At 41.6% G+C, this 16,659-nt stretch overlaps 1 protein-coding gene across 7 annotated transcripts in view; it reads left to right on the forward strand.

The window, feature by feature from the left end:
• Positions 1 to 16,659, forward strand: part of MBOAT2 (membrane bound glycerophospholipid O-acyltransferase 2) — a 176,013-nt gene that overhangs the window by 100,989 nt on the left and 58,365 nt on the right. For 4 of the 7 annotated variants that reach the window (XM_019755958.3, XM_074331662.2, XM_019755959.3 and 1 more), the window contains 2 exons: positions 7,572 to 7,717; positions 12,934 to 13,011. The exons of 1 other annotated variant lie outside the window; for it this stretch is intronic. In XM_019755958.3, the coding sequence (XP_019611517.2) occupies positions 7,572 to 7,717; positions 12,934 to 13,011 (224 nt within the window). The remainder of the gene's footprint in view (positions 1 to 7,571; positions 7,718 to 12,933; positions 13,012 to 16,659) is intronic. 2 more of the 7 variants (XM_074331665.2, XM_074331663.2) reach the window with 1 other exon arrangement.

Consider the following 16,659-nt stretch of genomic DNA (forward strand, 5'->3'; position numbering starts at 1 on the left):
TCAGTGTATCACGACCGTGTGGAGTCTTGCTCCTCAGTCCACCTTACGTCCGTCCGTATGTACATACGTACGTGAGAGTGTCTACGCCACGTATCACTGTATGGTTTGGAAATCAAACACTTGGATTAATATCAAAGAATTACTTTTCAGCTCATGCTTAATATTAAAATAGCATCCAGCAATAGGAAGAAGAGATTGCACATAAATTTGGAATAATATGGTGATCTATCTGAAAGATAAAACAAAATGTGAGCTTGCAAGTATTTAACAACACATATTTTGTTAGTGCTGGTCACATTCCAGGAGTAGGTGCCAAGGGATATAGAAAACAAAATAGACAAAAATCTTTGTTCTCCTGAAATGTACATTCTCGTGTTTATTGTAATGATTTACTATAGGGTAATTTACAGTGTGCAACATCAAGAGACAGAACAGTCAATTGCAATTTTTGGTGGTAGCAGTGCCTGAAACCTTTAAAAGTTCTGAAAGAAAAAGTGAGATTACTTAAACTGGCTCATTCAGGTAATGTATTCTTGGAGCGCTCAGTGGCTAGTATTCCAAAGACAAGGTGCTGCAGATCCCAAGCTAATGATTGACAACTAATACTTTTTATGTTGGTATGATCTTTATTGAAAAGTATATAATTTCTAAATCAAATCAATATGTTTGTAAGTTGATATTGTATTGAACTGAAATCTGATGATAATAAGACAGCCCAGGAAAACAGTGAGTTTTTTGCATAATATAAAGTCTTGTAAAATTAATAGGACAGTTGAAATTGACATTTTTAAGTGAGGGTTCTTTTTGCCCAATGGCACCTAGGCCCTTGGATATGTATGCTCTCAAATTAAATTCAGAAAGGATCACCATACTTACTTGGCTAATGCTTCTGATAGTCATAGCAGGAATGAATGAACGAATGAATGAATGAATGAATGAATGAAAAAGAAATTTGATTAGCAAATTTAATAAACAGATTTGTAACATCATTTTAGTGATAAATATTGTGATGTCAGTAAAATGAGCTATTTGGTAAAAAATGATTGGGGATGCTACTTCACAAAAATGATTGGGGATGCTTTTTCCTTTTTGTAAGGTCTGTGAAGCTTTTGAAGATGTGATGTTTGAGTTGTGAATGGTGAAGTATCTGCGTTTTGTGCATCCCAAGTAAGGAGGTGAGGGGGCTTTGGCCTTGAGGTGGAAATGAGTGTGATGTGATGGAGAAGATCAGAATGGTGGAAAGGTCATCAGTGAGAGGTACTGGTAGATGAGGCTAACGTGGGGTCTGGTTTTTGTGGACATAGTAAGAAGGTAAGGTTTTATTTTAATTGTGACGGGCAGTCTACTGGCATATTTTAAAGCTAGGGATGGATGTGGTCACATGACTGCCTGCAGTGTGGTGTCTGACTTGTAGCAAGAGAGGTGTGGTTGTCCAGGCAAGAAGTGATGGCAGCATTGGAGATGGAGAATAGGGCATGCATGGCAGGTAGAATTTGGAGACAGAACTGAAAGGATTTAGGAATGGATTCGGTGTGGAAGGAAATATAAGTAGTAGTCAAAGGTCGATTGCTGGGTTTTGGTTTGAGCAGCTGAATTTATGATTGTGCATTTACTGAGATGGAGGAATTTCGGGGGAAAATTGGTGGGGAGGGGGATCAGAAGTGTCTTCGGGACCACAGTAACTTTCAGATACTTACGAGACATTCAGGTGGGGAGGGTCAGTGGCAGTTGAATAAATGAGTCTGAAGTTCAGTGGAGAGGTGAAGACTAAAATTACCAAGTTAGGTCTCAGCCACGTAGAGATGAATTCCCGGGGAGAGAATGGGATCTTCAGTTTACTTCTTTAAACTCAGGAAGTTGGGCTGGATGATCTGTGTTTATTGAGTCCCAGAGACTCTCTGCGAGAAACTTGAAGTGATACGAATTTTCACTAAAATGCTTCTAGCTTTTTAACCCATGAAGGTGATGAATGGGGTGGGAGGAAATGCAGACATGTAAGTGTTCCACATCTGTATTCATTTCATAATTGCTTGTCAGTTGCTTGTCCACAAAGCATGATATATAACTGAAATGAAACATCCTTCCAAAAGTAAAGGTGTCTCAATCAATTGCAGGGTTTTCAGTTAAACCCAAATGATGGTCAATGTGAGTTTATTTTTACTTAAAAATTTTAAACAACTTTATTGAAGTATAATCGACACAGTAAACTGTACATATTTAACGTGTAAAATTGGATGTTTTGACATATGTATCCATTCATAAAACTATCACTGCAATAAAGACAATGCACATAACCGTCACCCCAGTGCCCTGTGCCCCTTATCAGTACCTTCCTCTTGCCTTTTCCTGCCCTGCATCTCCAGGTGACCGGTGATCTGCTTTTTGTCATTATATTATAGATTAGCTTGCATTTTGTAGAAATTTACATACATAGAATTGTACAGGAGGTACTCTTCTTTTTTCTGAATTCTTTCAATATAATTGTTTTGAGATTCATCTATGTTGCGTATCACAACAGTTCATTCCTTTTTATTGCTAAGTAACGTCCGATTGAATGGCTATACTAGGATTTGTTGATCCAGTCATCGTGAATTTAGACCCCTCTTACTTTTTCCATCAGCAAGTCCTCTGATTTCCTGGTATTATTTGTAACCACCCAAGAGACAAACATTGAGGCGCATACAGACACACACACACACACACACACACACACACGTGCATGCGAGCACACACTCGAGTTCTAAACCCTCTTAATAAAAGGGGCTATAGTTCCTTGCTCTTATACTTATCCCCCATTCTGTTTAGGGATGAGCTGCTTGTTAGTCATTTACCAGTAAGTTTGACAAGTGTTGGGATGGGAAACAGTTCAACCGTTTGGCCTGTGCTCTGTGTGTGAAATTTTGGGATGTGTGCATGGTGTGTTTATTTATTTGTCTTATCTGGATGGAATGTATTTCAGTAAATTGTCTTTACTTGAACTTCATAATTTAACAGTTGTGGATGCAATTAATCTAGCACCTTTTAATTCCACAGGTAAATAGATTCCTTCTTAGATCATAGGAACTTTTACATAAATGGTCAAGACCAAAATTAAATGAGATAAGTAAGCTCTCATTAAACTGGCAGGTAGAAGATAACCTACTTTTAATCTCTGTGGGGTCTTGATTAAATCACTGCTTTCTGCTTCTGTTTCAGTGCATTTGGAAGCGCTTACTGCTCTTTGGTTTCTGTGGATGACCTGAGAATACACTTCAGGATCTGTCAGTTAATAGATCCTGGGAGTTGGGCTGTTTTGAACCACATTGAATGTAGCGTGGAGTGGGAGGTTATGGGATGCCGGGGCTCTCACCTTGTGGTTCTCTGTGCTGTTGCCTGGGAAGGAAGAGGAAAGAATGTTGTATCTAAGGTACGGGTCTGTCCTGGTCTCGCAGGGCTCTTGGCTGGCAGCACCCAGTGTGTTTCATTCATGCGGAATTAGGATAGGCAGTTGCTATATCATTCAGGAGGTAGGAGATAGTCCCAAGAGACATGCCACGATGTAATACACATCCTCTTGGGAATACCTGTGGAACGATAGCCGGTAACTGGTTGTCCTTCAGGGTAGAGGATAGTGGTAAGAGGGAGACATTTTTCATTGTATACACCTACCTTCTTATTTTGCACAGTGGACATTTATTATCTACCCCTAAATACATATATTTTTAAGGAGTGGTGCCAAATTTTTTATTCAAATTCATTTCCACTATTTATGGGGAGACCATAGTTCTTCAATTAAAGCAGTTTGGTATTACCTTATCAACGTTGGTGCCAACAGTAGTGGAGTTTAACTTACTTTATGCTTGAAAGAGTTGTTTTTCTGTGGCAGTGGGCTAATCATGTTTGAAAATGCTTATATCCTTTAAGACTTGGTTGCCATTGCATGAAATTTACTGAGATGAAACTAGCAATACTAATTCAGTGGAGGGAGATGTGATAATTATGATCTTAAATTCCCGTGCTCAATTTTTTGTTTGGAAGTTGGAAAACAAGCATGTATCACTTTAAAAAATGTCTGTATTTAGGGTAGATAATGAAAAATGCCTCCCTTTTACTCAGCACATGATGGATAGCCATACATTGTAGCTGTGTCAGTTCTTTCCTGCTATCTCTTCCTCTCCAGTATTCATTTGCTTCCCCAACCCTACTCCACCAGTGAAAAAATGACTAAGATATGGTTTCACATTGGGAAAGTTTTATCTTTGAGACCTTTTAGAACAGTTATTTGAACATCTGGGTGTGTATGTAGTCTTGTGTGTGTGTGTGTCTGTGTGTGTCTGTGTGTGTTAACAAGTAGTATGGACTTCTGCATCTGGATATCCTACAGATTGTTTTCTTTTTTTAAAATATTTTTATTAAAAATGTAGCTAACATACATGTTATTTTAGTTTCAGGGATACACCATAGTTGTTCAACATTTACATACCTACAGAAGTGATCACCATGACAAGCCCAGCAACCAGCTGACACCGCACCTGCTATCACAGTATTATTGACTGTATTCCCCATGCTGTGCATTACATCCCCATGACTTGTTTGTTTTATACCTGGAGATTTGAACCTCTTATTCCACTTCACCTTTCCCCCACCTTCAGATTGTTTCCTTGATACGAATCACACTGCTCCCTACTCTTCGAGTTCCCGCCACTGTCTCACTAAACCCTTATCCTTCATAACCCAGTTACAAGGCCCGAATAGCAGGTGCGCCTTCGGGACGCTTTTCCAGGCCAGGGGACTTGGATGATCCTCCTCTGGTTCTCCCAGGTCTGTGCCTTTGCACTTAAATTGTTTTCCAGTTCTGTGCCTATGACTCACGCCTTTTGTTCCTTCAGGGTGGGACCACATGCCGTGCATCTTTGTATCTCCTGCACAGTTGTCCTGGCCAGTAGTGGATAATGCGTGGATTATTAAGCTGTATGATTTAGACAGGTCACCTAAATACCAAGACTCAGTTTCACCATCTGAAAAATGGGGCTTTATGCTCTGGACATTGAACTGTAGCTCCTCTCACTAAGGTCACCAGTAAAGTTGCCCAATTAGGTGGCTTGTTTGGACTTCATGCCCTATGACCTCTGACAGTGACCAGGGCCTCCGGAGCCTCCCCTCACCCCTCCCACTAGTCTTCTTGTTCTGCTTGCTGCTGTTCACTGGGCCCAGATGTGACCATTGTAGGTCTGGATGGTTATGCCCTGGTCCTCTTGTCGTTCTAAATCTCCTTCAGCCATGTCCATGACTTCCAGATTCTCATCTGCCCTGCTGGGTCCAGACTTGTCTTCTGGCCATTTCCAGTGGGCCTTCTTGTCCCCTGGGACTGAGCATATGCTCAGACTGAGCAGACTTGAGGGACAGTTCTCTCTCCCACTGAAACCTGCTCTCCCCCTCCTCGACTGCCCTGTCCTGAGTCATGTCACCATCCATTAACGACTTGCTGCCTTTCCCTTCCTCTTATCCCCTCGTCTGCTGACCCGGCCAGAGTGGCTTTGAATTGCCTCTCCTCTGTCCTCCCTGCATCCAGGCCCTCCTTCCTCAAGGAGATTCCCACAGCAGCTTCCTCACCTGTAGCTACACACTCCTAATTCTGTTCTTCCTTCGCAGAAGCAGAGGATGGATCACATCACTTTCTTAGTTTGAAAATCGTTAGTGTTTTTTCATCACTCCTCAGCATGGCAGTCTAAGCCCTTCACTTTGTGAGCCGCCCCCCCACCCCATTCTGACCGCGTCTCCCACAATTCCCTGCCCACACTGTGCTCATTTGCACTTTCATGCCCTAGTGCTTCCTTCACGTCTTTTTCCCCCCACTGCTTAAAATGCCCTCTCCCATATTTTTCAACACAATGGTTCTCACACTTTGAGTATTATAGGAACCTGTGTGTGTGTGTGTGTTTTTAAAAAAGGTGCTTTGGGGCCTACCCTCAAAATTTTAATTCAGTGTCTCGGAGTGAGGCATAATCTCTTTTTTTTAAATGTGAGATGATGATGTTGAAATGGATGTTTACAAAGATAGGAAAGTGTATGTCAGGGTCCTAGAATGATTCTACAACAATTACGTGTTTTGTTTTATGTTAGACAAATATGAGGAGAGATTGAGAGAGACAGAGAGACAGAGAGAGAGAGACAGAGAGAGAGACAGAGAGACAGAGAGACTGACTCCTCAGGTGGTTGTGGAGATCAGCTATGATTGGAAACTCTTATGTCACCTACTTTGTGACATTCATCCCTTCATGCTTTTTTTCCTTTGTGACGTTCTTAAAGCACTTTCTATGTAACCCATAAAGAGACACATTCCTTGTGTACATGTTTGCTTTTCTCATCAGACTCTAAACTCATCTAGCTGACACTTGGACCTAGGAATTTTTCGATATCCCATGCTTTGCCAACAAGATGCCATATAAACTTCTGTTGCATTAAGAGATATTTGAAAGTTTTTAAACTGTAAGGAGCCTTGTAGATGTAATGGTTATTAGTATCAAGAATAGTCATCTTTCAGATGGACTTACTTTCTGTTTAATTGAAAAACTTCAGTTAGAACCCTAGAGGGCGGAGAAAGTGCTTAGAACTTGTAAGAAAGACATTGTGCTCATACTGAGTCTGTTTGCAAGAATGTGGGCTCTTAGATAATGTACAGTAATTATTCACTCTTTTTCCCCTTGTGATGCAAGAAAACACGCACAGTTCTGTCTTTAGGCAGAGATGTCTCTAAGGCGCTGTGGCAGCACCTGCGTGTAAATCGTGTGATTTGTTCATAACTGAGGGGCCTGAACCAGGAACATTTTTTGTTGTTATGTGTTTTCTGCAAGTTCCTAATGTCAAATGATTTTTTTCGTTTTTGTAGATTTTTAAGACATATTTTCCTTAACATTTTTATGAGGATACTTTACACGAGAGAAATGGAGATCTTTCTCAAGTCTTTGAATATCATGAGTCTTATTCATAGCCTTTTGCTTTATCATTTTTCTAGGACAAAAGAAATGTTGAGGGACAGGAAAGAGCGAGAGCGATGTAGTTCTGAGCGACGTGTGAGGAATATAAAATTGACACTGGTGGACGTGGGAGTAAACGCTTCCCCTTGTGGCTTCCCGAAGGCTCCTTTCTCTGTTATCATTCACCCGCTCTCCTTCTGAGACAGTCTGTGAGGTCCCGCAGAGCTGAGACATGTGGTTGACCAGTTACGGGGAAGCCTAAATCATTAACCAAGTTTCTCTTTCCCTCAAACCACAGGGTACCCACCTGTGCTTTCCATTTCTATGTCTGACCCCTGTGTCTCCAGATTCTTCCAGGTGCCCCTGTAGGCCTTTTCACCACACTGGGCGCCACCTGTCATTGCCAAGTGTAGTACAGACAGTGTGTACCTGCCCATCACTTTGAACTTGAGGCTGTCATCCCTGGGAAGGCCCCTGATTTTTGTTTTTTGTTTCTTTTGTATATTGGAAGATCTTAATTTTATATAGTGTTTTTGTCCCGAGAATTTAAATGTGACATCAAATGAAAAATTCAAGTCTATGTTGCTAATATGAAATTTTAATTTTTCTTTGCAGGTCAACTTTGTAGTGTGCCAACTCTTTGCCTTGCTAGCAGCCATTTGGTTTCGAACTTATCTACATTCAAGCAAAACTAGCTCTTTTATAAGACATGTCGTTGCTACCCTTTTGGGCCTTTATCTTGCACTTTTTTGCTTTGGATGGTAAGTATTTTGATCCAATTTAAATGAAGACTTTGGACAGCTCTGAATTGAATGTGTAGAAAGATACATTTTGTAGGGTTTTGTTCTTATGTTTACTTATATTTTAAAGTTTTACAGTTTTTATTTTTAATAGAAAAAGTAAAGAGTGGAGAACGGGCTCTGTCCCTTGAGTTTGGGCTTGGAAGGCAATTTACTGTTTATAATTTATGAAGAAGGACAGAGAAAGAATAAAGACATTTTGTTCTGTCATGAGTACTTCTTTTCACCTATTTTGCAAATATTTATGCCAAGACAAATAGGCTATTTTTTATAAGACAAATAAACTATTTAAAATAGCTTCTTATTTCTGTACAAGTGGCTTTTAAGAGTCTGGCAAAGCCCATTGATAGAACTCTATTACCGTTTTTTCAGATTCTACCATTAGCGAAAAGAGGTGGGTTTTTTTTTGTTTGTTTTTTGTGGGAAGAATTATCTGTGATGAAAAGCTCTTATTGACGATCCTTCATATCCTCTGTGTGTTTCCTCCTGTCAGTGCCCTTCTTAATTGTCAGGGCTACCCCCTGGGTTTAAATTCAGAAACACCACCTTCCTGTTTGTTACAGGTGACTGTGGTTGTGTGACAGAAGAAATCAGAAGAGCACACTGTCTTGACGAAGCAGCAGACTCTCAATGGAAGGGCTTCTTTGTGGTTTCTTCTGAGTTTTCCTTCTTAAGTGAGAGCTTATGCTGCTTGCTCATTTGCTATCCAGTTTACACGTCTATGTTTGCTGTTTCCACAGGCTTTTGTTCAGGATGAACGTGCCCTGAGAGGATGTAATGCATCCACTTGCCTGTGACTTAGTAGTTTCTGTTGTGGGGACTTGGGTGACATCTGTGTTTGTTCTAGGATGTTGTTTCTGATTCGTGTGATGGTTGGAATATACTTAATTTCTTAATCTATTGTTTGCATCTGGTAATTGCAAATGTTTCCTAGAAACACATGAAAAATCAGTTGGGTAATTGGTTCAGCCTCTAGCATATCGCCCTGTGCTTAGTCCTCCGATCGGTGCTGCTAGTTAGTGGTAGGTGTGCGTGTCGTCTGGATGTTCCAATGTGGTCTCTGAAGGAAGACTGAAGTGTGCTTTTTCTGCTTCCTTGATAGCCTTCAATTTATATCATCAAAGTTTTCTTAGGTTTCTCAGGTGATTCTATTTAAACTTCTTGTAACTCATGCCATGGGGGTAGTGTGTGTGTGTGTGTGTGTGTGTGTGTGTGTGTGTGTGTGTTTAAACTTTTTATTATGGAACTTTTCAAATGCTGAGAATAACATAACGGATACTCATGTACCCATTGCCCAGCTTCAACAGTTACTGAAATCTCACCATTCTTAGTTTATCCTTTGCCCAACTTGTTTTTCTGGAGTATTCTAACGCACATCCCAGTGTATACATTTCACTCATAAATACTTCAGAATTCAGTGTATTTTTGGATAGCATATTTTAAGGAGGAGTTGGACAAGGCTTGGTGAGAGACACCATTCACGTTGTGGTCTTGTAAACAGTGGAAGATTGAAATGTGGATAGCACCTTGGCTGCCGTACAATGCGGAGCCAAAGGGGAGTGTGCTTCTCCTCCCTCGAGGAAGCATTTTCTTGCTGCGAAGCCGTCTCAGGTGCTGTACAACAGTGTCACGAGGACACTGACCTCAATGTCAAGTAGCCCTAAGTTGTTCAAATTACATGTGATAACCAGGATTTTTTTTAAAAAATGGAGTTCTCTGTTCTTTTCTTGAAACTTTTTTTTTTAAAAAATATATACATTCCTTTCTTTGAAAAAAGACATTGTTTAGGCCTCTGTACCAGGTGTAAGATAACTTTGCTAATTGGAATGACTGGGGAAGTAGCGTGTTCTTTTGGTTCTCATTTTATTCAGCACTTCTCTTAATTCAGGCTCAAAGGTGTTCGTATCTTCTATTGATCTTGACAACTTCCCAATTGAAAGACATATGTTAGTACTCTGTAAATATAATTGATGATTTCACCTACTTCTATTGGGCCTCATTTTTCTTTTTTTAAACAATCACCTGCAAGTTTCTTTTAACTGGGAATTCGCTTATACTTTAAATTCTTTATTTAACTCTCTGTGATAACAGTGCAAGATAATGGCGTGGAGCTTAGACTCTGAAGACAGACAGGCCTGAGTCCACTCTGGGTGCCTTGGCCAGGTGGCGGTGTAACTTCGGACATGTGACCCAACTCCTCTTAGCTTCACTTTCCTCATCTGTAAAGTGGAACCCATGGTTACTGTGAGGACTGAAAGACGTGATGCTACAGAAAGAAGCTTACTTAGCGCAATAGCAGCTCATCGTGAGCACAAGTTAGTCGCGGTCAAAACCGTGATTATTACCACTTGTCATTACCCTCCTCCAGTTGGTGGTCCAGAGCGGAAACTTTATGTTTACCCAACATCTTTTCTTATGTTCATCACACGGTATAAAAGCAGTCTGTTTAGTTATGTGTCTTTCTATACTGGAAGCTCTCTGAGGACAGAGGCTGTTCCCATCAACTCTTTCTTCCTAGCGTCCACTATGGTGCCTTTTCAGAAAGTCGACATTAAGTAAAGATGAATTGAGCAATTAGAGGTGTTTCTCAACCTTTTAAAAACGTGCTCTTGGGCCAGCCCGATGGCTCAGGCAGTTGGAGCTCTGTGCTCCTAACTCTGAAGGCTGCTGGTTCGATTCCCACATGGGCCAGTGGGCTCTCAACCATAATGTTGCCGGCTCGATTCCTTGAGTCCCACAAGGGATGGTGGGCTGTGCCCCCTGCAACTAGCAATGGCAACTGGACCTGAGCTGAGCTGCGCCCTCCACAACTAAGACTGAAAGGACAACAACTTGAAGCTGAATGGCGCCCTCCACAACTAAGACTGAAAAGACAACAACTTGACTTGGAAAGAAGTCCTGGAAGTACACACTGTTCCCCAATAAAGTCCTGTAAAAAACAAACAAACAAACAAACAAACAAACAAAATGTGCTCTTTTTTAACTAAAAGTAAAATTTATACTTGTCTTTAGTGTGATTTGAAGTTCAAAATAAGTAAAATGTGATATCTGAAAACAAGCTAAAGTTTTGGGATAAAGGACTGTGTTGTTTTCAAAGTTCTTAGGCACCTGGAAAGATTACGCTATGCAGTTCATGGGGTTCCACGCCACCTCACCCCTCGAAGAATCAGCCAATGGATAAATTGCCCAGAAAGAAACAGCTTTAGTTTTAATGTCAGGGTGCTAAATACGTATATGACCTTTTAGTTTCCTCAACTCTAAAATGATGAGGGTTGGATTATAATAGACTTTTAAGAAACCGTCTATCTTGAATTTTTACTTTACTAATAATACTTAATAGTTAAGTGCTTATAGTGTGCCAGATAAGCCAGGCAACACTTCATGTATTGTCTCTTAGTCCTGAAAAATATTAAGTGGCTGCTATGTATTTATTATGCTCATTTTACTAATGAGGGCAAGTAGAATGGCTGCATGTGGGAAATTATAAAGAAAATAACCAGTGCCATAAAGGAGTAGAAAAGCAACTTGACACTTGTCGTGGAGGTCAATGAAAGAGAGGTGAAGACAGACCCACTCTGTGTGGATAAACATCACAGTAACAAAAGCTGGTACAACAGGAGGCTGGCACCCCGAAAGATGCTGCCAAACCGTGATGCCAGGTCATCGCACTTCTTAAGGGGATGTAAGAACTGTGACTCTGTTTGAGAAATGAAGCTCGTAGCTTCTCCAGTTGTCCTATATTCCTCATGTTCCAGGGAAATTTACTTAGAACAGGAAAAATATTTCCCCAAGAGGTCTCAAAAAAAATTTCTTTTTTTTTCTTTAAGACAAATGTCTTTAATGAGTTCTACGCGCAATTAGTACAGCCCTTAAAAGTATCTTGTAGTCCTCTTCACCATTTTCACATTAAGTCTGTTAGTGAATTATTAATGCTGGCAACACAGAGGAGGTGGATAATTAATTTTAAAAGTATGTGTTTTATGAAAAAGTAAACAATGAAATAACAAAAGAAAGTATGTTTTAATCATGTTTTTTTTTTTAGCTGCCTTCTATTTCAGTTTATCCTCATAGGTGTTCTTCTGCTTCCTTATGGCCCTCTGGTGATAGTAGTACTCCGGGCCAATTTGTGTGTGTGTGTGTGTGTGTGTGTGTGTGTGTGTGTGTGTGTTAAGCAGAGGGAGAAACAAACAAGTAGACTGACTGACTCACAGACATACTTGGTGTAATGGGTAAAATAAGTTTCTTCCATGGGTCTGCCTTGGAACCTGCTTCTTATTTGTAGTATTTATTTCTATGGAAAAATTTGTTAAAAAATGTAGGTAACTTTTTCAAAATGATTAGCTTAAAAAGTAATTTTAATCATAGGTGAAGATTCTTATTAATACTTTAAAATTGTGTACAATGATTTGAAATTTTTTTCATAAATTATTCATGCCATCTAAGAGAAAAGAAATATGCATAAACCAGGGATGGTCTGGATTGATTTTAAAACCAGAGCTCCTAATTGTGTTTTGCCTGAATTTTGTAAAGTGGATGGATAAATTAGTGCTCTAATTTAATGGTGGATTTCTACAGTAGCACATTAGAAAGTACTGCCATCTCAGCCAGAGTGTTCTGTAGATTACTGCCAATTAAGTTGACTAGATTTGTATAAGGAAGCTTATTTGACATGAGCCATCATGTTTTCAGAATGAATAGATTTGGGTGTACGTGCTTTTTAGTGAATTCTAATGTTTATTACTTTTGTTAGACAAAGTACAAAGATGATAATGGGGGAAGTTAGTTCGGGGAAACAAATAGCTGCTGTCCTGTCAGGACTACTCTGAAATCCAGACTTATTATGCTTTTCATCGCTGCGCCTTGAGTTATGAAAAAGGCTGGCATCCTGGAGCCACATAGCCCCGTGATGCTCGCGTGCAGCTAGGAGACGTGGAATGCGAGGGCACTGACTGAGCTTTATGGGTTTTGGTTTTATTTTTTCCAGCTCTTCTGGGGCTTGCAATATGGGTCTCCCTCTCTAGGGTGTTCACAGGATTTTAGGCTTTGGAGTTTTGAGTCCTTATTTTTTTTTTAACTGGGAATGTTCCATGTGACACACACTTTTTAGCCTAAATTGTTTTAAGTTGGTGTTTGTGAATGAGTATCCGTCTTCTAACAATGCTCTCATTTTTTTCTAGGTATGCCTTACATTTTCTTGTACAAAGTGGAATTTCCTACTGTATCATGATCATAATAGGAGTGGAGAACACGCACAAGTAAGTGTTCATTTTGTTCACATATAAATATGTATTTCAGTATAATAGAATTGGATCAAAATAGAATTTTATTACATTAAACATTCTAAATTGTGATAGTCTTTTGAATACCTGTTATAAATACAAAAATAAAATCATTTGTAGGCATCGCTCTTCTATTTACTTAAAGCAAGGTTTCTCAACCTTGGCACTGTTGACCTGTTAGGCTGGATAATATGTTGATGTGGGGGACCGCCCTGGTCACTTTAGGATGTGTGGCAGCTCCCCTGGCCTCTGATTTGTGGGGTACGGTATTTGCGATTGGAGATGTGTAAGTAGATGCTTAGGGGACATGGTTTTGCCTGCTGTAGGAGACAGTTAGGAGGTAGTGCCGGATGCCATCTAAATTCTCTCCCGATAGGAGCTCCTGACAAGCCACTGTTGGAGCTGCTAGAGCCAGAGTGTGAGATATTCATGAATGTCTTTCCCCCCTTAAATCCATAAAGAGCCCTAAGTAAAATTTAGAAGTTTTACAGTTTCAGTATTGACTTTCTCCTTTCCCTGTCTCTTTTATGCCTTAGTTTATCCATTCTTTCTCTTTGGATACCCAATACATTATTATTATTATTATTATTATTATTATTATTATTATTATTATCATCATCATTTTGTCTCCCACCAAAACACATGGAAGGGGAGAGGGAGCCAACCGTGTGCCAAGCTGAGTGCCAAGAGCTTTCCCCTGGAGCCAGGTGGCGGCACTCTCATTTTATAGGCCAGCGAATGGGGACTCTGAGTTATTATATAACCATTTGAGGTCACATAGCTTGAAAATGGTGGATTTGAGCCCACGCCTGCTCTCCTCTGAGGCCTACTGTTTATTCTTCCATAACAAGCTGTTTTAGGTCATTTAATTTCATTTGACTGAAATTCTTCACACTGTCTGTCACAAGCGATTTTTTGGTCTATCTCTGTTTGTGAAGCGGGAAACTGTTTCTGTTAAAGGAATTACGACCATCAGCAGCCAGAGCGGAGTGTGTCCTGGGAGGTAGGACGAGGAAGTCTACGTGAGCTTCCTTCTCTTGGTTTTGACATCATGCTGTGTTTTAGAGCTGTCTCCAGAGGTGTGTGTGTGTGTGTGTGTGTGTGTGTGTGTGTGTGTGTGAGAAACGGTGGTGATTTATCTTCCCTACCTTAGATGACCTCCTGGTCCCCCCAGAGATCACGAGTTCTGGAAAGCAGCTGCCAGAGGCCCGTTTCCCGGGACCTGTGCAGTGTGGAGGGAGGAGACCATCCTGGGCAGGGCTCTCTCTCTGTAGCTGCAGCCCAGAAACCTGGAGCTTGCTTGCTTCAGCATAAGTCCTGAAGGTTGCCCCAGCCTCAGTCTCCCTGTCCTGGGAACCCTCCCTTGCCAGCCATCTGTCACAAGACACCTTTCCCTGGGCTGCAAGACATCCATCTCACTGTCCTGTCAGTGTCTTCTGAGATGCTGGGTCGTTAGCCCACAGGGCATGTGCCTCTGGGGCGGGGAGCACTGAGCAGCGGGGTTTATCTGGGGACCACGTAGATGGGGTTTGGCTCCCACAGGTTTAGCTGGGAGCATGTTCCTCAGGCAGAAGGTGTGGGTGGGAAGGGCCAGTAGACTGTGTCCAAGTGTGAAGGCGCCAACCTTCCTGGTGACATGGGGTGTGAATTTGATACAAGGCTTTAACTAGCCGAAGAGACAGTCTGGAAGGACTTCACTGGCAGGACGGACGGCTTGAGCCAAGGCATGCAGGCCTGAAAGAGTGTGTGGGGGCCACGTGCCGAGGGAAGGGCTGTCATTATACCCACAGTGACACTGTGAGCCCTTCCATCTCCTCCGGCTGGAGAGCATTGTTTGTTCCATCCATGTCCTGTCAGATGAGAAACTAATTAGTCAGATGTGATCCGTATGCCGAGGGATGTAGGTAGGGCTAACGTCTTCCTTTTTTAATCTGATATTTCTCTAGCCTGTGCTATTTACACACAGACACACACGCACCTCACTTGTGGAAAAATGTGTGAGAATAATTCTGCTGTGTGCCACACCTGGCAACATTCAGCTAAATCTGCAGTAGTGGATACAATCGTGTGCGTGGAGTTCCCTCACGCAAAGTTCAGCCAAGTGACCGCAGTCAGAATTCATGTATCACTATTCGGAATTACCTCATTTACTTCTTGGTCTGTCTCTGCTTCTAGAATACAAGTGTCATTGCAACCGGGACGCCGTCTGTCTTGTATACTGATCTGTCTGTCCCAGGGGCCTAGCAGAGTGCCTGGCACATGGCAGCTTCTCAGTAAATATTCACTGAAGAATGAGTTAGGATACGGCCTGTGTTTCTTCACCCCAGCTAGCCCTTTGCTTCATTCTCTGAATATTTTCCTCCCCTAGAAAATATGTCTCTTTCTTCCACAGGCTTTGTCCACTCTGCCCCTCGGTCTGGAGTAGGCACCTTCCTCCTCGCCCCTCCTCCCTCCACACACACACACTAATCTTTCAGATTTCCTTTAACATTATATGTCTAGATGGCTTCATACAGGACTTGGAATTGCATTCCTTTCCTTCTGAGAATTTCTCAAGTTTTAATTATAAATATATTAAGGAGTTGTTTGGGGAATGTGTTTGTCTTCATAGACTGCAAATCCTGTGGCAGCCATCCTGCCATGCCTGCTTTTGTTTCCTGAATGTAGTGCGGTGCCTAGGAGATTGCATGTTCTCAATAAGAGTCTATTGAGTGAATGAATGAATGAATGAATGGTAACGTGACTTCTGCATGACAGCAAGCCCTTCCCTAGTAAGTAGCCTCCTAGACCCTTGCTTTCAGGCCACCGCTGGTTTCTTCCTTTAGGACCCCCGGGCTCCATCGCAGGGCTGCCCCATAGGAGTTTTGTGAACGGCTACTGTAGCAGCCCCGTCTCCCACTCTATCTGGAGCAGGGTCCCAGTCGTGGCCGCCTGTGGGGCTTCACTCTGGTCTCTGTTTCCGGGGAGAGTGGAATGTGGTGTGGGAGAGAAATAGAAGGAATGGGAAGGAGGTTAGGTGTAGAAAGGGAGCTTCTCCCATGTGCATTCTAGAAGGAGAGGGGTAGAACTGTGTTTCGGACGTACCACCTGGAATTAGCAGGGCATTTTCCCTGGAGGAGGTAGCACAGTGTGCCTAGAGGCTGCTTCTGAGGTGCTGACTATGCCTTTGTGGACGGGCGTGGGAACCTCAGCACCATTCATGTCAGTTTTCTGTTTTTTAATTTTTCTGTGGGAAACCTTGTTTTGCGTTCCAAAAAGTCTCAGACTTTTGGGACACAGCACAAGGAACTCCATTATTGAAATATAAACAGCAGCAATGTGGGATGGTTAAAATGGGAAGAGTGGAAACGCTTGTTAAACTTGAGGAGTTAAGCTGAAGTAATTTCTTTATTACTTGGCGAGTAGTTCCCAACAAAACAACTGACGTGAAGAAAAAAATGTGAACGATAAAGATAAAACATTGCCTTTATAGAATGGGTTGCGAAGCTGTGTATGTTATATTGTAAGAGCTGTAGGAAAGAGATTTTAAACCTCCCCTCATATGGCTCAGTTACCCACTAATTTGAGCAGACATTTCCTGTGTGCCGTGGTGTTCCAGCAACTGAAAGATAATGGACACGTGGT

Source organism: Rhinolophus sinicus, chromosome 2 (assembly GCF_057876585.1).
Source record: "Rhinolophus sinicus isolate RSI-liver-muscle chromosome 2, RSI-T2T, whole genome shotgun sequence".
Taxonomy (NCBI): domain Eukaryota; kingdom Metazoa; phylum Chordata; class Mammalia; order Chiroptera; family Rhinolophidae; genus Rhinolophus; species Rhinolophus sinicus.